Source organism: Schistocerca cancellata, chromosome 7, assembly GCF_023864275.1.
Source record: "Schistocerca cancellata isolate TAMUIC-IGC-003103 chromosome 7, iqSchCanc2.1, whole genome shotgun sequence".
NCBI classification, from domain to species: Eukaryota; Metazoa; Arthropoda; class Insecta; order Orthoptera; family Acrididae; genus Schistocerca; species Schistocerca cancellata.
Window position 1 is genome coordinate 85,978,945 of NC_064632.1, and position 19,865 is coordinate 85,998,809.

At 38.7% G+C, this 19,865-nt stretch overlaps 1 protein-coding gene across 1 annotated transcript in view; it reads right to left on the minus strand.

The window, feature by feature from the left end:
• LOC126092652 (dynein axonemal heavy chain 1-like) overlaps positions 1-19,865 on the minus strand; it is an 894,951-nt gene that overhangs the window by 645,562 nt on the left and 229,524 nt on the right. The window contains exons 18-20 of the mRNA XM_049908374.1: positions 13,074-13,281; positions 12,803-12,900; positions 12,583-12,696 (exon numbers count right to left, since the gene is read on the minus strand). Of these exons, the coding sequence (XP_049764331.1) occupies positions 12,583-12,696; positions 12,803-12,900; positions 13,074-13,281 (420 nt within the window). The remainder of the gene's footprint in view (positions 1-12,582; positions 12,697-12,802; positions 12,901-13,073; positions 13,282-19,865) is intronic.

Sequence of the window (19,865 nt, forward strand, 5' to 3'; positions counted from 1 at the left end):
CCAAGAATGAACTAATGTGAATCAGTAAGACTATTTACCACAAAAGAGAGTATTTAAGTGCCAGTGTCTTGTAGCGAGTGCGTGAATGTGCATTCGATCATCGCGTTCCGCACCATCAACAATCAACCGCGCCGCGACAGTTACGTGCACGCTCGTACAACTGAGAACTGTGAACTGTAAATTTAACTTTGTGAACAGTGTTAAAATTTATTACTAGTGTCAAGGAGGACTGGTACCAGATATCTGTGTATGTGTGATGGGCGTAAGAATTTTCGTGTGATCATTCGGCTTCCGCATCATCAACAATCTCTGTGTCGTGTCGGTTACGTGTACGCTCATCTGAGTGTCATTGTGGACTGGTAATCATCTATTAACTGGGACAAACACTTATGAATTAGAATTTAAACAGTTCAACCTATGGTTTCTATATCGTCTCAGAATATAGATGTTCATACCAGACATAGGACAGTGTTGTGTTTTAATGTTGAGTGGTTCCCCTAAACCCGCTTGCATATTCTGATAGATAATTTCAGGCAAGCCAACAGCAGTGTGGAGCAGAACAATACGCGCTGCGGGATTATCAGGTATGTGGTGTGGATAGGGTGCACGGTCAAGAAAAGCAGAAACGATAACCAGTTTAAGGGTCCCCCACCCCCATTTGTACCCCCGGTCATGTTACAACGTCACATACAGCTTTCTCTAATATTGCAGTCAGTTTTTCAAATTTATTTGGTGGTTGATGTAACTTCATCACTGAACATAATGTTTTCCCTGCAGTCATGCCCTTGCCAACGGATCATAATGCATAAACTAATCTAGTATTGATTTCATAAGGGCCAATTGCATCTAGTTTTGAAGAACTCATAAATGAAATCACAGCTGAGCATTTAGTGCAAATTAAATCCAAAGCAATTGCTGGGCCTTTTCTCCCACTGGCACTCTCACAAAGTTTCACTCTCTGTGACTCACCACACTGTCTACATTGTACAAATTTAGAAATTACATCTGATAATATTCTCAAATTTATAATAATGTTACTGCACCCCTTGTCACTTAAAGTAAATTCTTTGTAACTCTCTTGAAATGGTGAGAGGTTCTTTGATGATGCACTTGTTGAAGAATTACAATTAGAAACATCATTGCCAGGTGACATAAACTCTTGTACAGAAAGATTTCTAAACTAATTTCCTCTAAATCGTCGTTTCTTGAAAATGCCTTTACATTTCATCACCTTCAATAAACACAACAAAACACACGTAAACAAGTACTGCAAACGTAAGTATAACAACTACTCGCAATCACACTTGAACAAAACTAACCACATGTTTGAAAGCATGTTGTTTACAAACAGCAGAAACAAAAGAATACCGACTGTTGCATCCCAAGGATAGCCAACACACTCGGGGGGGAATCCTAACATGCAATGTAGGGGATATAAAGATCTAAAACATACGCAGAAAAGTGGGCGACAGAAAAGTGGGAGTGGCACATAAACACACATGGTAGGAAAATGTTCTTTAAAAGCTCGGAAAAAAAAAAAAATTTCAGCAAAATCCTTTTCAGAGTACTTAAATAAAACCTTAATCTATCGAAATGTGATTAAAACCAATAATCGATTTTTTTCAACCTGAACCAGGCTATGGTCCCCTTAAGCTAGTAGGAAGACATCAATTGAAGCTATTTAATATATATCTGAGGAGGCAGCACATTTTTCCAAAGTACCAATTCCAATTTTCCTGCTAACTTCCTTAGTTAAATCTAATAACAAATTATTTTATAAAGTGTAATGATATTTAATAATCAATTCAGTGTCTAACTGTGGCTTGTCTTGGATAATGTTTAACTCAACAACTCCCACATGACTAAAATGCCTCTTCCATTATAAGATCAAGAGAACCTTGAATCAATGCATGAATGTGAACCTCAGACTATGCATACTATGGCCTTTGACATACCTGGACCACCCTCCATAACGGAAAGCAGAGGGGTCAGTAACAGATCTTCTGCATGAAAATAACCTCATCATGGAAGAACATACCATGTGGATTGTAACAGGGATCGGTACTGGGCCAACTTCATTACTAACTCACCCATACACACAGTGAGTGGACAGGCAGCCACTCCTTCTGCAGGGCCCAAGCAGGCACATGGGGCAAGGGAGTTACGAGTCATTGGAAGTTCCAATGTTAGATGCGTTAAGGAGCCCCTTAAGCAGATAGTGTTCAGGTCTGGTAAGAAAGCCAATGTGCATTCGGTATGTCTGCTTGGCGGCCTCATCTGAGATGTTGAGACAGCTTTTCCTGTGGCTATTGAGCATGCAGGGTACAGTCATCTGCTCACGTTAACACCAACTATGCCTACTGTATGGGATCTGAGGTGATCCTCAGTTCTCACAGGTGGCTGGCAGAGGTGGTGAAGACTGCTGGCCTCGCATGCAGGATGCAAGCAGAGTTTGCAATTTGTAGTATCGTTCCCACAGTTGACCACGGTCCTTTGGTTTGGAGATGAGTGGAGGGCCTGAACCAAAGTCTTCATCAACTCTGTGATGGTCTTGGCTGCAGATTTCTAGACCGGTGTTATCGATTTCTAGGCCGGCATTATCATGTGGAGATTTGTAGGACTCGCCTTGACCGGCATTATCATGTGGAGATTTGTAGGACTCGCCTTGATAGATCAGGGGTGCACTACAAAAATGAAGCATCTACTTGGGTAGCAGAGTACTTGTGGAGTGCCCATGAGGGTTTTTTAGGCTAGGCAGTAGATTAAGGTACTCTGACAAACACTCACCAGTCGATATGTAGCAAGGGAAGTCAAACGGTGGTCAGAACAAAGTCACTTCGACTGTCGCTTCGACTATCACTAAACCATTGAAGTATTCGCAATAAAGTTCCCAAATTTACTGCCCTCCAGGAAAGTTCTCATGTTGAAATTATTCTTAGGAACAAGAGCTGGCTGAAACACAAAGTGGAAAGCTTTCAGGTATTTAGTGTGTATATTGGATAGACAGATTAAGAGTCCACAGGAAGGGGAGTGTTCATCACAGTTGACAAAATTATCGTCTCTACTGAGGTCGAAGTTGAGTGTGACAGTGAAGTCATCTGGTCGTGCATATCACATGTACGTAAAACCAAATTTAATTTTGGATGTTTTTACCAGCCAACCAATTCTGCTCTGGCAGTTCTATAGTCATTCAAAGAAATTCTAAGGTCAATAGCATGTAAATACCCAGATCATGCAATACTAGTTGCAGGCAACTTTAACCTGCTGAGTATAGACTGGGACGTCTATGGATTCACTGCAGAGGATACATACAGTCATGCGAAATATTTTTGGACATGTTTTCTGAAAATTGTCTTGAGCAGCTAGCTCAGTATTCCACATGCAATGGAAATATCTTACACCCTGTAGCTACAAACAGACCAGACCTTATAGACAATGTCAGTTTGGAAATGGGGATTAGCAATCATGATATTACAGCAACTATGATTATGAGAGTTAATAAATCAGTCAAGAAGTATAGGAGAGAGTTTCTGATACAGCAGATGCACAGTTATTAACATCTCACTTAGGCAGTGAATTGGCAACACTTCGTTGCAGTAAGGTCGATATAGAGGAATTATGGGCAAATTTAAGCAGACTGTAAATCGTGGTCTGTAGGATTATATGTCTAGTAAGTGGATACAGAATGGAAAAGGCCCACCATGGTTACATAACAAAATTCGGGAGATGCTGAGGAAGCAGGGGCTGTTGCACTCTCAGTTCAAAACAGAATGCACAACTGACAAGTGAAGGTTGGTAGAGATTCGTGTGTCTGTGAAAAAATCTTTGCACGAAGCATACAACTACCACTATCAAACCTTAGTAAAAGATCTGGCAGAGAACCCGAGAAAATTCTGGTAGTATGTAAAATCACTAAGCGGGTCTAAGGCTTCTATTCAGTCCCTTGTTGACCACTCTGGTGTGGCAGTTGAAGATAGCAAAACGAAAGCTGGGTTTTAAATTTCATGTTCAAGAAATTGTTAACACAGGAGAATTGTACAAACAGTGACCATTGGACAGACTGCCTTACGGACAACATAGTAATAAGCATACGTGGTGTAGAGGAACAATTAAAAATTTTGAAAGCAAATGAATCACCAGGTCTGCATGAAATCCCAGTTTGATTTTAGCATAGCTTGCATTTATTGCAAATCTCTTGCCCAGCACAAAGTCCCAAGTGACTGGAAAAAAGCACAGGTGACTCCAGTATATAAGAAAGGTAGAAGAACGGACCCACAAAATTTTAGACCAATATCCCTAACTCCTGTTTACTGCAGAATCTTTGAACATATTCTCAGAATATAATAAACTTTCTTGAGACTGAGAAGCTCATGTGCATGAATTAGCATGGTTTTAGAAAGAATTGCTAATGTGAAAACTCAGCTTACCCTTTTGTCGCACAAGGTACTAAGAAGTGTGGATCAAGGGCAACAGGCAGATTCCACATTTCTAGATTTCCGGAAAGCATTTGACTCAGAGCGCCATTGCAGGCTGTTAATCGAGGTACGAGCATATGGAATAAAATCACAAATATACCAGTGGCTTGAAGACTTCTTACATAATAGAGCCCAGGATGTTGTCCTCGATGGTGAGTGTTCATCAGAGACAAGGGTATCGTCAGGAAAGCCCCAGGGAAGTGTGATAGGACAGCTGTTGTTCTCTACATACAGTTAGTTAGTTGATCGCCTGTTCCATTGATCAATCCCACAGTATGGTAGCCGTTATGATGTGGAACATATCAAGTGCACAAGAAATGCACATATGAAACAAAAATTTTTAATATATTTATATTACAATACAAAGTTAAAGATTAAAATTTATATTATTTACCCCATGGCACAAAATGCATATACTACATTTATAGATTTATTTATTTCTATTCAAGAATTCATCTATGGTATAGAAGGAGTTGTCAAGGAGATGTTGTTGTTATGGTCTTCAGTCCTGAGACTGGTTTGATGCAGCTCTCCATGCTACTCTATCCTGTGCAAGCTTCTTCATCTCCCAGTACCTACTGCAACCTACATCCTTCTGAATCTGCTTAGTGTATTCATCTCTTGGTCTCCCCCTACGATTTTTACCCTCCACTCTGTGCTCCAATACTAAATTGGTGATCCCTTGATGCTTCAGAACATGCCCTACCAACCGATCCCTTCTTCTGGTCAAGTTGTGCCACAAACTTCTCTTCTCCCCAATCCCATTCAATACTTCCTCATTAGTTATGTGATCTACCCATCTAATCTTCAGCATTCTTCTGTAGCACCACATTTCGAAAGCTTCTATTCTCTTCTTGTCCAAACTATTTACCATCCATGTTTCACTTCCATACATGGCTACACTCCATACAAATACTTTCAGAAATGACTTCCTGACACTTAAATCTATACTCGATGTTAACAAATTTCTCTTCTTCAAAAACGCTTTCCTTGCCATTTCCAGTCTACATTTTATATCCTCTCTACTTCGACCATCATCAGTTATTTTGCTCCCCAAATAGCAAAACTCCTTTACTACTTTAAGTGTCTCATTTCCTAAACTAATACCCTCAACATCACCCGACTTAATTCGACTACATTCCATTATCCTCGTTTTGCTTTTGTTGATGTTCACCTTATATCCTCCCTTCAAGACACCATCCATTCCATTCAACTGCTCTTCCAAGTCCTTTGCTGCCTCTGACAGAATTACAATGTCATCGGCGAACCTCAACGTTTTTATTTCTTTTCCATGGATTTTAATACCTACTCCGAATTTTTCTTTTGTTTCCTTTACTGCTTGCTCAATATACAGATTGAATAACATCGGGGAGAGGCTACAACCCTGTCTTACTCCCTTCTTAACCACTGCTTCCCTTTCATGTCCCTCGACTCTTATAACTGCCATCTGGTTTCTGTACAAATTGTAAATAGCCTTTCGCTCCCTGTATTTTACCCCTGCCACCTTTAGAATTTGAAAGAGAGTATTCCAGTCAACATTGTCAAAAGCTTTCTCTAAGTCTACAAATGCTAGAAACATAGGTTTGCCTTTCCTTAATCTTTCTTCTAAGATAAGTCGTAAGGTCAGTATTGCCTCACGTGTTCCAACATTTCTACGGAATCCAAACTGATCTTCCCCGAGGTGGGCTTCTGCCAGTTTTTCCATTCGTCTGTAAAGAATTCGTGTTAGTATTTTGCAGCTGTGGCTTATTAAACTGATTGTTCGGTAATTTTCACATCTGTCAACACCTGCTTTCTTTGGGATTGAAATTATTATATTCTTCTTGAAGTCTGAGGGTATTTCGCCTGTTTCATACATCTTGCTCACCAGATGGTAGAGTTTTGTCAGGACTGGCTCTCCCAAGGCCGTCAGTAGTTCCAATGGAATGTTGTCTACTCCGGGGGCCTTGTTTTGACTCAGGTCTTTCAGTGCTCTGTCAAACTCTTCACGCAGTATCGTATCTCCCATTTCGTCTTCATCTACATCCTCTTCCATTTCCATAATATTGTCCTCAAGTTCATCGCCCTTGTGTAGACCCTCTATATACTCCTTCCACCTTTCTGCTTTCCCTTCTTTGCTTAGAACGGGGTTTCCATCTGAGCTCTTGATGTTCATACAAGTGGTTCTCTTATCTCCAAAGGTCTCTTTAATTTTCCTGTAGGCAGTATCTATCTTACCCCTAGTGAGATAAGCCTCTACATCCTTACATTTGTCCTCTAGCCATCGCTGCTTAGCCATTTTGCACTTCCTGTCGATCTCATTTTTGAGACGTTTGTATTCCTTTTTGCCTGCTTCACTTACTGCATTTTTATATTTTCTCCTTTCATCAATTAAATTCAATATTTCTTCTGTTACCCAAGGATTTCTACTAGCCCTCGTCTTTTTACCTACTTGATCCTCTGCTGCCTTCACTACTTCATCCCTCAAAGCTACCCATTCTTCTTCTACTGTATTTCTTCCCCCCATTCCTGTCAATTGTTCCCTAATGCTCTCCCTGAAACTCTGTACAACCTCTGGTTCTTTCAGTTTATCCAGGTCCCATCTCCTTAAATTCCCACCTTTTTCAAGGAGATACGATTTCAATTTATTTTTGAAGCTATTACTGCTGTCTGTTAGATGCCTTATTTCATCTGGTAATTTGTCAAAAATTTTTACAGCAGCCTATTTTACCCCTTTCTGTGCCAAAGATGGGTTGAGCAAAGGATAGTGTAAGTCTTTCTTTTTTCTGGTATTATAATCATGAATGTCACTGTTGTTTTTAAACTAGTCTATGTCATTGAGAACAAATTTCACTAGTGAGTACATGTATTGTGAGGCTGTTGTAAGAATTCCCAATCTTTTAAAAAGATGCCTACAAGATGTGCGACTATGAACCCCACACATTATTCTAAACATTTTCTTTTGAGCAGTGAATACTTTTTGTCTGAATCTTGAGTTACCCCAAAATATTATTCCGTATGACATCAGAGAGTGAAAGTACGCAAAGTATGTTAGCTTACTAATTTCTATATCCTCAAAATTGGCAATTATTCTGATTGCAAAAGTTACTGAACCTAGTCGCTTTAGGAGATCCAAAATATGAATTTTTCAATTAAGATTCTCATCTGTATGTACACCCAAAAACTTAGTATGCTCTACCCTGTCTACTGACTTCTGTTGATGTGTTGTATTTATAAAAGGAATTGTACTTTTTCCAGCAGAAAACTGGATGTACTGTGTTTTTTCAAAGTTTAGAGCAAGCCCATTTGCAGAAAACCAATTAATGGCTTTTCCAAAGACCTTATTTGCATCACTTTCAATTTGACTTTTTTTTACTGGATTAATAATGATGCTTGTATCATCAGCAAAAACAGTGTCAGTTCAGCTTCCTGTTTCAGATAGGAAGGGAGGTCGTTCACATATATCAAGAACAGAAGGGGACCCATGATTGAACCCTGTGGAACACTTAAAGTAATTTCACCCCAGTTGGATGAAGTGGCAAACATATTTAAATCACTTGACCCATATAAGGAAACTACGCTTCCTGTTCTGTAGGTATGACTTAAACCACTCATATGCTATTCCATTTATACCAAAGAATTGTAATTTCTGTAACATAATGTCATGGTTCACACAATCAAATGCTTTGGACTAGTCACAGAAAATTCCTATTGGGGACATTTTACTATTTAAAGACTCTATTATGTGGACAGTGAAATTGTATATTGCTGTCTCAGTGGAACAGCATTTTTGAAATCCGAACTGTGATTTACTAAGTATCCCATTACTGTTGAGATGGCTAACCGCTCTTTAGTACATTACTTTCTCGGATATTTTTGACAATGCTGTAAGCAAGGATACTGGCCAATAATTATTGACATCTTGTGGTGTCCCCCTTTTTGCAGAGAGGCCTGACAATGGCATATTTAAACCTGTCTGGGAAAATACCTTGAGTTAGTGATGCATTACATATGTGACTCAAAACATCAGCTGTAATTGCTCCACATTGTTTTAATATCTTATTAGAGATGTCATCCACTCCAACAGAACATTTATTTTTCAGAGATTTAATAATTTTACTTATTTCACAAGAGGTTGTTAGGTGAAACTTAATCTGACTAAATTTTTTCAAAACAGGCTCTTCCATGTACTGCCTAGCTTTTTCCTTTAAGCTGTTCTCACCAATTTTTTTCCTACACTTAAGCAATAGTTGTTGAATACATTAGCTACTTGAGTACTGTTGGTTAGGATGGCCTCATTCTCTTTAACAGTAATACTACCTGCCCCAGTGGTTACTTTTGCTGTCTCCCTTCTAACAACATTCCATATTGATTTGATTTTATTGCCAGAGTTGTATTTTCTTCTCTAATATACATATTCTTGATTTCCTTACAACTTTTCTCAGTATGTTACAATAATTTTTATAGTGTAAAACTACTTCTGGATCTTTACTAGTTCTTGCTGACTCATAGTTTTCTTTTTCTTTCTAAAGACACTTTAATACCTGTAGTAATCCAAGGTTTCTTTAAAAAGTGCATGGTGTTACACTTAGTAATTTTCTTTGGGAAACAATGTCAAAGAGGGATATAAATTAATCAAGAAATATGTTGCACTTATCATTAGCATTTGGCTCATTATATACATCTCCCCAATTAACATTTCTTAAGCTTTCTCTGAAGTGCTGTATATATACCGGGTTGAGCGACCTCACACTTTTACTTAAGGGTTTCTGAACTGTACACCCTGTTAGGTTTTGTAAGTTAATCAGTTGTGCATCATGGTCTGACAATCCATTTACCACAGGTAAAGCACGTTTGTTTTACATCATCTTTCTGTACAAATACATTATCTATTAGCGTGCTACTGTCCTGAGCTATACGTGTAGGGAAATTGATCACTGATTCTAAGTTATATGTTGTTAATAACACTTCTAGTTCACTTTTCCTATCAGAATTACTTAGAAAGTTTACACTGAAATCACCACAGATTAATAACGTCTTCTTTTTGTCTGACAGACAGCATAATAGGGAGTCAAACAGCTACCAGTCTCCTAATGGGGACCTGCACACGGTTGCTAATATCAATACTACATTATCTAGCTGAAGTTCACATGCACAACCTCAAAGTGCTGATCAACACAAAATTTGCTTACTTCTCTACAGTTTTGCATTTATACCCTTGTTTAATGAAAATGGCATCTACTTTATTTTTTATTCCCCATAAATGATTTTGCTGACAGGGTGGGTACCAATCTGTGATTGTTTGTGGATGATGCCGTGGTGTATGGTAAGGTGTCGAAATTGAGTGACTGTAGTAAAATACAAGACAATTTCGACAAAATTTCCAGTTGGTGTGATGAATGGCAGCTAACCCTAAATGTGGAAAAATATAAGTTATTGCAGAGGAGTAGGAAGATCAAACAATGTTTGGTTACAGTACTGTTAGTGTCCTGCTTCACACAGGCAAGTCATTTAAATATCTGGGCATAACGTTTCACAGCAGTATGAAGTGGAATGACCATGTGAGAACTGTGGTAGGCCAGACGAATGGTTTACTTCAGTTTATTGGCAGAAATTCAGCAAAGAGTGGTACACCTGTAAAGGAGAACGTATACAGGACACTGGTGCATCTTATTCTTGAGTACTGCTTGAGTGTTTGGGACCCGTAACAGGTCGGACTGAAAGAAGACATCGAAGGAATTCAGAGGTGGGCTGCTGTATTTGTTACCAGTAGGTTCAAACAACATGTGTTACATAGATGCTTTTGGAACTCAAATGGGGATCCCTGGAGGGAAGAGAATGTTCTTTCCGAGAAACACTATTGAGAAAAGTTAGAGAACTGGCATCTGAAGGTGACTGCCGAACGATTCTACTGCCACCAACATACATGGCGCATAAGGAACACAAACATAAGATACAAGAAATTAGGGCTCATACAGTGGCATACAGACATTTTCACTTTGCTCTGTTTGTGAGTGGAACAAGAAAGGAAATTACAAGTAGTGGTACAGGTTAGTCTCCGCAATGCACTGTATGGTGGCTTGTGGGATATCTATGTAGATGTAGAAGGGCCAGTCTTTCTCTGGAACTTGGTACAGATATCTGTATAGCAATTATATCTGGCAAAAAATACTATGGGGGCAGGAGTCTGGGTCAAGGGAGAGCCTCCGAGTTAATATTAGAAATGGGAAGTAAGTTACCTTTAAAAGTAATTTAAAATACACAGCATTAGTGTTGAATCTATAGTCTTTAGATTTACTAGGCTAACCGGTGACAGTGTTGATGACACTGAAGTTCATTTTAGTTGGTTACAAATCGTAATGTATCTGTAATCTACCAATCATACATTGCATCAAATTTTTAATATTTGAAATTTCAGTACAGACTATGAAATATGCAGCCTATTTTTAAATTTTAATTGGTATCTTTGTGAAGAGAGATATTTTAATGGATAAAGGGGTGATAGTTTATGCTTTCATTTTCCAATATGGCAGCACAAATAAAGTGAAAAAAGGGCCAACATAGTGATATAAAAAAAAAGACAAAAATCGTGCATATGGGTGCGTGCTCTCTTGCCAAATTTACTGTTTCTTACATTTCTTCCAAAGAAACTTTCATCAAAATTCACATGGAAGCAACCCAGTGCAACTATCTGAGCCATTTCTGGAGCCCCCAAATGCAGGAATAAAAGCTGGAAGGAAAGGTAAAGCGCCCTTGCCAAGATAACCCACGGGTACGTGAAGCGACCCTATGTCCTCAAAGTCCTGCTCACTCCATTTTATTGCTACATTATTGTCCAGGAAAATGAGTACCAGTTTGGCTGCAAAAGATAGCCTCTACTAGTCGCAGACTTTGGACATTATATCAAATCTTGGAAAATATGATGTAGCAAGGAATGTATTAAACTCTGTAATGGCCTAAAGGAGGGTGTATAAGCTGCCACGCAAACACCAGAGAATTATCCTGATGGTTGAAGAAGGTGGTCACTGATGTAGTGTCTCCCCATTCCCCTCCCCATCCTCATCCCAAGCTATCACCCACAGAATTGATAACAGACCACCACTACAGCACATGACAGCTGCCGACTTCAGTACTAACGAGTGAGAAACAACTTCTGAACTCATGTTCATTTATATATCATGCTATACATAGAAGTTAATAACCAGGTATCAAAGACAAAAATTGTGCATGTGAATGTCTATTCTCATGGCAAATTTACTGTTCCTTACAGTTTTCCAAAGAAACTTTCATCAAAATTCACATGGAAGCCACCCCGTGCAACTATCTGCTGACTAAGGTGTATGAATCATTACCCCTGAACTAAGATGGTGTGAACACATTTTTCAGAAAACGTTGCAATGATAATTGACATCCCGCTGTCCACTGTGGCCTTCTCTGAGTACCATATTTTAAAAAAATCAAGAGAGTGCAAGACCTTCAGTTTTATGATAGATTAATTGGGTCAAATAAATGAGTTTTTACGTACTACATGAAATTCTACGAGATTTCTGTCTCTAGGTTTAAGTTCTAGAAAGTGCAATTGCCATTATGATCTTCTATCTGTACGACGAAAAGAGAAAGTTGAAGGGTTAATACTGAATCTCTTCCACCTATTTAGTAATACAGGTGCCTGAGGATTATCACAGATCTGCAAATCAGTGAGTATGTTGCAAATCAGATTAAAAAGAAATCTGTACAACGTTATCAGTAGTTTCAGAAATATATAGGGAAATGTAGAACATTCTTAAATAAACTTCGCATGCATGAAATAATTTTCTCATGTCTTTATGTTTTGAAAAATTTGGCAAAACAAGGTATTCAGTGAATTATGTAACATAAATTTTAATTTCAAACTTTACGTGCAGCATGATAAAGAGAGCATATATACATGAAAGTAAAGTAATAAGCGACTTCTGAGGTAATAAATGCATTTGAAGCATAACTACTGAAGTCATTCAAATAAAAGCCACATGTTCCAAATATGAAGAGCTACGATTTCACATTTAAAGAGGTAATTTTTCAATATCTCAATAACTGTTCCCTAAATGTAGTAATTGGAATTTCTTCTAATTCTAAATTTATTTCTTACCTGTCTTGTCGTGCTTGCTGTGCCTTTTGTATTGTAGTTATCTGCTGAGCAATAACTGATAACACTTCAATGTCAATCCTGTTGAATTCATCAAAGCAAGCCCAAGCTCCTGAACTGTTAAAATCAAGCATTTCAAGATATTTTTCAGTCTGCATGTATGATTAAATGATTGGGTTATAGGGTGATGGATTGCCAGTCTACCAATTTTGAAATGTGTTACCTTGCAAGTCCTTTGAAGAACTTCCCCATAGCCATATAGTCAAGCTGATCTGAACAGTTAAACACAACACACTGTATAGCAAATGCTTTGGCCAAGTCCTGAAAACAAATAGTTAAAATACATAATTTCACTAGGAATGCTGGGTTCCACAAACAAAAAACTTCTAGCATGCCTAAAGTAAATTAGTTTACAGTACTGACAAATATATATTACTGAAACACACAGTTAATGTGTAAGGAAAAGTGTGAGTTCAGAATTTCCAGCAAGTTACCTTTGTTGTTTCTGTTTTGCCAGTGCCTGCAGGTCCTGCAGGTGCGCCACCAAATTTGAGATGCAAAGCGCCAGTCAGTGTGAGGTAACAACGATCTGTCAGGGGTGTAATCACCAGCCGTCCACTGTTGCCAAGGTATTCATAACCATACTGGAATTCTGCATTGACAGCACGCACCTTGAGTTGGGAGTCATCTACCCAATAATACCTGTGAAATTCCATTATTTCTTTAAAGACCTGCCAACATATTTTAATCATTTTTCTATGACTATGAGTACTCAAAAAAAAAAGATGGTTACTACACAAAACAATGAAAAGTTGGTTACTGAATTAATAAATTAACAAACTGAGATGACTGCACATTTTAGAACACACAGAAACAGGATTTAAGTTTGAACCTTTACATATACACAATTAGACCCTTATCTGAATAAAATTTAATATTTGTTTTCAAGTTGCAGCAAAATGTGGCACACTGTATGTATAAGGGGTGATCAAAACGTTTCTAAAAGGCCAAACAGTCCAGAACCAATATGACAATCATGCAAAATCATTGTGAAGACTGAGGCAATCATCTCACTGGCACACTGGGTTGAAGATATCCATTGGTAAAAAACCGACTCCTGTTGTGTGAAGACTGCTGCACAACCTCATCTGGCAGGAATCGTTGACACATCAAGGCCCTTTTTAAGGGACCAAAGGCGTGATGCTTGCATGGGGAGAGATCACAACTACAGGAGGGATGCTCGAATGTCTCCCACTTGAGTTGGTGTAACTGTTGGATTACGACATCTGTGATATGGCGATGTATATTATGATGCTGCAGCAATGCTTGGTGCACTATTTCTCACAACATGCTGCTCCATACACATCCTTCATTCTCTGATGGATGTCTACCAAAGTATGCTCTTTGGCAGCCACGAAAAGAACAACAGTTCTGTGTGGACACTTTGGTAATAATCTCACCATAGTTCACGTTTTCACATTTACTGCATGCATGTTGGAAAGACACAAATGTTACACTAATCCCTTGAATACCTGTCGGTGTTTATATACTCACGCCAGATTCATGCTATGTTGCATATACACTGCAGCAATGCTCTCGAATGGAAACTTTTTGATCGCACCTGATAGTTTTGTCACATGATTAGGTTATTCTGCACTGTTATGCATTTCAAAGAGTAATTCTGACACAGCTGTTATAAATGGTAAATAAGTTATGTATTGTAATAACTTTGTAATTTGATTTCTGGCTACGGTATAGTTAAATTACATGTAATCTTATATATGTACCTTATATATGTAAATGTCTTTTGATTTGTTTTTGTTGTAGTTTCACTGGTTCTCTTGGGCCTCTTATATACATAAGCAACTTGTGCATCGCCTACTGGCCATGTCAGTTTACACACTAGTAGTGCATACGTACAAATAAAGGTAAAAAAATAATATATACAACATATTACACATACAGTCACATTTCCATGCATAAAAATATCATTACAATTAAACATAGCACAAGAGCCTGATGGAATCCCTATCAAATACTACACTCATTTCACAGCTGAATTTTCCCCTCTGTTAAGTATAATCTTTCATACATCTCTCGAACAAAAAATCATACCCAGTAGATGGAAGGGCAATCCATTTACACGAAGGTAGCAGGAGTGGTCCTCAAAACTACTATCAAATGTCCTTGGCATTCATGTGTTGCAGAATCTTAGAAGATATTCTGAGTTCAAATGTAATCAGGTATTTTGAACAAAACCAGCGTTGATTTTGAAACCATAGATTATGTGAAACCCAACTCACACTTGTCTCATGACATACTGAAAGCCACGGATCAAGGCAGTCAGGTAGATGCAATATTTCTCAAAATCTGAAAAGTATTCGACTCAGTACTGCACCTATTCCCATTATAAAAATTATGATCATATGGAGTATCAGACAAAATTTGAGACTGGGCTGAGGATTTCCTGGTAGGGAAGGTGCACAGATGTAGATGTAATGTTGTGTTCCCAGGGAAGTGTGTTGGGTGCCTTGTTGTTCATGTTGTATATTAATGATCTTGTGGACAATATTAATAATAGACTTTTCACAGATTAGGGCAGTTGTCTATGATGAAGTGCAGTCTGAACAAAGCTGTACAAATACTCAGTCAAAAATTCATTAGATTCCAAAGTAGTGTAAAGACTGGTAACTTCCTTTAAATATTCAGAAATGCAAAACTGTACACTTCACAACATGAAAACGACATGGTATCCTACCTAGCAATAATAATATGAAAAGGAGACACTACTTTGTGACATTCTTTTTGTCGCGCCTATCTGTCACTCAGCATCTCCACTATATGGTGAGTAGCAACCATTCTACTCACCATATAGGGGAGATGCTGAGTTGCAATAGGCACAACAAAACAACTGTCACAAAATGAGCTTTTGGCCAACAAGGTCTTTGTCAAGAATAGACAACAGCCATTTTGACAAAGGCCTTGTTGGCTGAAAGCTTATTTTGTGACATTCTTTTTGTCGTGCCTATCTGTCACTCAGCATCACCGCTATATGGTGAGAAGCAACCATTCTTTTCATAATATCATTACATTCCAACCTGGATTTTCCATAGTATCCTATCTGTCAATTCATACAAATACCTGGGTGTAACACTTAGTAGTGACATGAAATGGAATGATCACTTAGGCTCAGATGTAGATAAAACAGGTAGCAGACTTGGGTTTATTGGTAGAATAAAAGTGAAATACAATCAGTCTATCAAGGAAATTGCTTACAAATAACCTGTGTGACACACTCTAGGTTAGCTTAAGTCTGTGGGACATGTACCAAATAGGACTAGAAGGGGATAATACAGAGAAGGGCAGCATGAATGATCAAGGCAGCATGAGTAGTCACAGGTTTGTTTGTCCCATGGGAGTGTGTCAGAGAGCTATTGAAAGAACTGAACTGGCAGGCTCCTGAAGATATATGTAAACTATCAGAAGATAGTCTAGCAACAAAGTTTCAAAAACTGGCTTTAAATTACTCTTGGTATATACTAAACCCCCATATATGGCTCCCAAAGGGATCATGAGGACAAGATTAGATTCAATGCAGCATGCACAGAGGTATTTCGAACAATTATTCTTTCTGCATTACACACATGAACAGAACAGGGAAAAGCCCTAGTAACTGATACAGTGGGATGCACCCTCTGCCATGCACCTCACAGTGGTTCATGGAATGTAGATGTAGCTGTAGATAAAATAACACTACTAAATTATGAAGCTATGAGGGTTGTACCAAAAGTAAGGTTCCCATATTTTATACAAATAGGAGACATTGTTTATTGTTACTCATTTATATGTAATTGAAAAGCTTACACTTTTGTCTATTTTTCAACATAGTCTCCATTTTTTTTGACACACTTTTGAAGACGGTGCCGCAGCTTTTGTATTCCTAAGTTGAAGTCTCCCACTAACCCATTGAGGAAACGTGTGACCTCTGATCGGACTTCATCATCGCTCTTGAAGCATTTGCCACCTAAATATTCCATTAGCTTGGGGACGAGGTGATAGTCACTGGGGGCTAAGTCTGGGCTATACAGGGGATGTGGATAACAGTCCACCCAAATTTCTTCAAAAGCTCCTGTGTTTGACGAGCGACACGGGGCCGAGTGTTGTCGTGAAGAAGCACTACTCCCTCCACCAGTCATCCTCAATGGCGATTCTGAATTGCTCACCAGAGTTTGGTCAATGTTTCACAACATCTGTCTGAGTTTATTGTCATCCGAGGTCGCATGAAATTGATGAGGAGTACCCCTTTCTGATCCCAAAACAATCACTATAGCCTTTCCTGCCGACTGTGTTTATTTGAATTCTTTTGGTGGCGGTGAAACGGAGTGACGCCACTGACAAGATTTTTGTTTTGTTTTGGGGGTGTAATGAAACACCCATGTTTCATCTCCCGTGACAATAGAGTCCAACAACTTCTCCTTGTTGCCTCCCCCCTCACATTGTTGAAGAAACTTGCGAGAACAGTCAAGGCGTTGCTCCTTGTGTCTGTCAGCCAGCATCCGGGGGACCCCGTGAGCACACACCTTATGATAACACAATGTTTCCGTTAAAGTTCTTTCAATTGTGCCATGGGAAGCTTCAGGAATGCATTCAATAAGTTCATGGACAGTGACCCTCTGATCTTTGAGCAGCTCACTGTTGATCTTCTGGACAATTGCATCTGAAATTGGCAGTCTTCCACTCCGTTCTTCATTGTGAATTTCCAAGTGACCCTCAGCAAAAGTCCTGCACCATTTGTGGACATGCTGACCAGACATGCACTCTTCACCATAAACGTTAGTCAATTGCCAGGCAGTAACTTTCTTGCGTGGAGAAACTGAAGTACTGCTCGAACCTCGCACTTGGCGGGAGTGGCAATCAACACTTCCATCTCTGACAGCTGCCAAGCCAACACTGAGCAACGTAGCAAATCACGGACAGACGGGCTCGAGAGTGGGGGAACCACTGCACATGGCACTGTTGTCGGATTTAGCCTAGTACCTTCCCTCGAGGCTGTAGCTCATTGGGAATCTTACTTTTGGTGCAACCCTCATATATACACATTATCTAAATTTAGGAGTTGCTTGATATCTTGCCACAAAATGTAACATTACAAGAAAAGGGAAAAAGTAAAGATAATATCTATTGGTCACCTCAAGAACCCAGATTAACATAATTAATAGGTATTTAAGAATCTTTATTGTATGCTTATTTATCTGAACTTACTCTTTATTCTAATAATAGATTTTGGTCTGTTTCAAGACTGTTTTCAGATTATCTGCTCTTTACTACTGTAGTTGCAAGAGTCGAATGTCATAAAAGGGAAGCAGTAGTTGAGAAGAGAATGAAACTGGATGGTAGTCTTTCCCCAGTCTTGTTCAGTCAGGATACTGAGCAAGCTGTAAATGAAATCAAGGTGAAATTTGGAAAGGAAATTAAAAGTTCAAGGAGAAGAACAGAGTACTTTGGGGGCTGATGTCATATTAATTATGTAAGACACGGCAACGTATTTGGAAGAGCAACTGACTGGGATGAATAGAGCTTTGAAAACAGATTACAAGATGAACATCAGCAAATTTAAAGGAACAATAATAGAATGTAGTGGAATTAAACTGAGTGATACTGGGGGAATTAAATTAGTAAATGACACACTAATAGTAGAACATGAGTTCTGTTATTTGGGAAGCAAAATAACTGACAATGGCTAAAGTAGGAAGGGTATAAAAAGCAGACCATCATCAGAAAGAAAATCATTTCTGAAATAGAGAAATTCGGTACCATTAAATTAACTGTTAGAAAATCTTTCTGAAAATGTCTGATATATTATCTGGAAGAGGCACTATCAAAGTTCTTGTTTATTGTTGCCCATTCACACTAGTACTGAAGTTTAGGTCAATGACAATGCAACTACATACTATGTAAATGAAGGTGGAGGGGATGCCGAATCAGCAGAGATGAGTGAAAATGTATGCCGGACCAGGACTCGATTCCAGGGTCTTCTGATTACTAGGCAGTTGCCATCCAGACACAGTGTTTACCACAATTGTGCAGACTATCTTGACACGCCTCCCAGCTGGCCCACACTTCTACCGAGTATCACCTATCTGCAAGTAGCCTGAAGGTGGTGGATTCATGGCCCTTTCAGACATGTCCAACAAAACCGACACCACACATTCATATAATGCTATACACAGTAGTTATTGTTAGGATAGCAGTGTTGGGAGATGAAGCAATAGCGGCATGACGTGTCCAACTTTAAAACAACCTCTACCTATTAAGAAACAGGAGACCAGAGTTCAAGAAAGTTTATTGTGAAATTGTTTTGAACAAAACTTGAAAAGGCAATGTCATTATATCTCAGTAACTTTTCTTCTCCCCCTGCCCCCTTCTCCATTAATATTGTTTCATGAACTATAGATGGCAGGAAATATACAATTATGATAATGTAAGAGCATGTGGGAATTAACATCCTCAACTGCAAGAATTAAAGGGACCAATAAAACACTAAGGTCTAAGCCCGCAATGTGCAGCGCCTGGCCTTGTGCCGAGTTTATGGTCGTGGCACAACATAAGCTCACTGGGAATTGTGCATGTTTAAAGAAAAGTGGTATATTGTAAGGAATGAACAGGACTAGGGTATGAAACCTCGCTTGGCCCTCGCCACTTCTCATAAAATTTTCTGCTTCTATGATGTTATGTTGAAGACAAGTAACTTTAAATCTCTGTAAGTGAAGTTTTCTGAGGAGTGAGATAATGCATTATGCTCTTGATCAGAGTAATGTCATGCCTCACTTTCGTAGTGAGTTAAAGTCTGATGTTCTCGAGCTGCAAGTCTCACTTCACAATCTTTATTAATTCTTGATACCACATAGCCCTCAGTCTTTTAGCCATTCTGGTGTATTCAGAAAGACCCAACCATTTTCTATGCTTCAAACAAAATGAAATCAGAATGTAATGAGTAGGCACCCAATTCATAAAGCAAACTTAATAAACACAATTCTTCCTAGCAAAGATTATAAATAAAAGTTATAAAAAGCAAGTGATGTCATTAAATTTTTAGTACATAAAGTGCAATCAGTAAATCCGTATATCCTACCCAAGTAAATTGGCTGTTAATTTATATTTGTAAGGATAAGATTGCAGTGCTTAATTCTGTCAGTAGTGTAAACATCCATAAATACATCGGTCACTGAGATATATATATTAAAAAGAAAACTAACAGCAACCTGTATTGGTTTCTTGGTGTACCA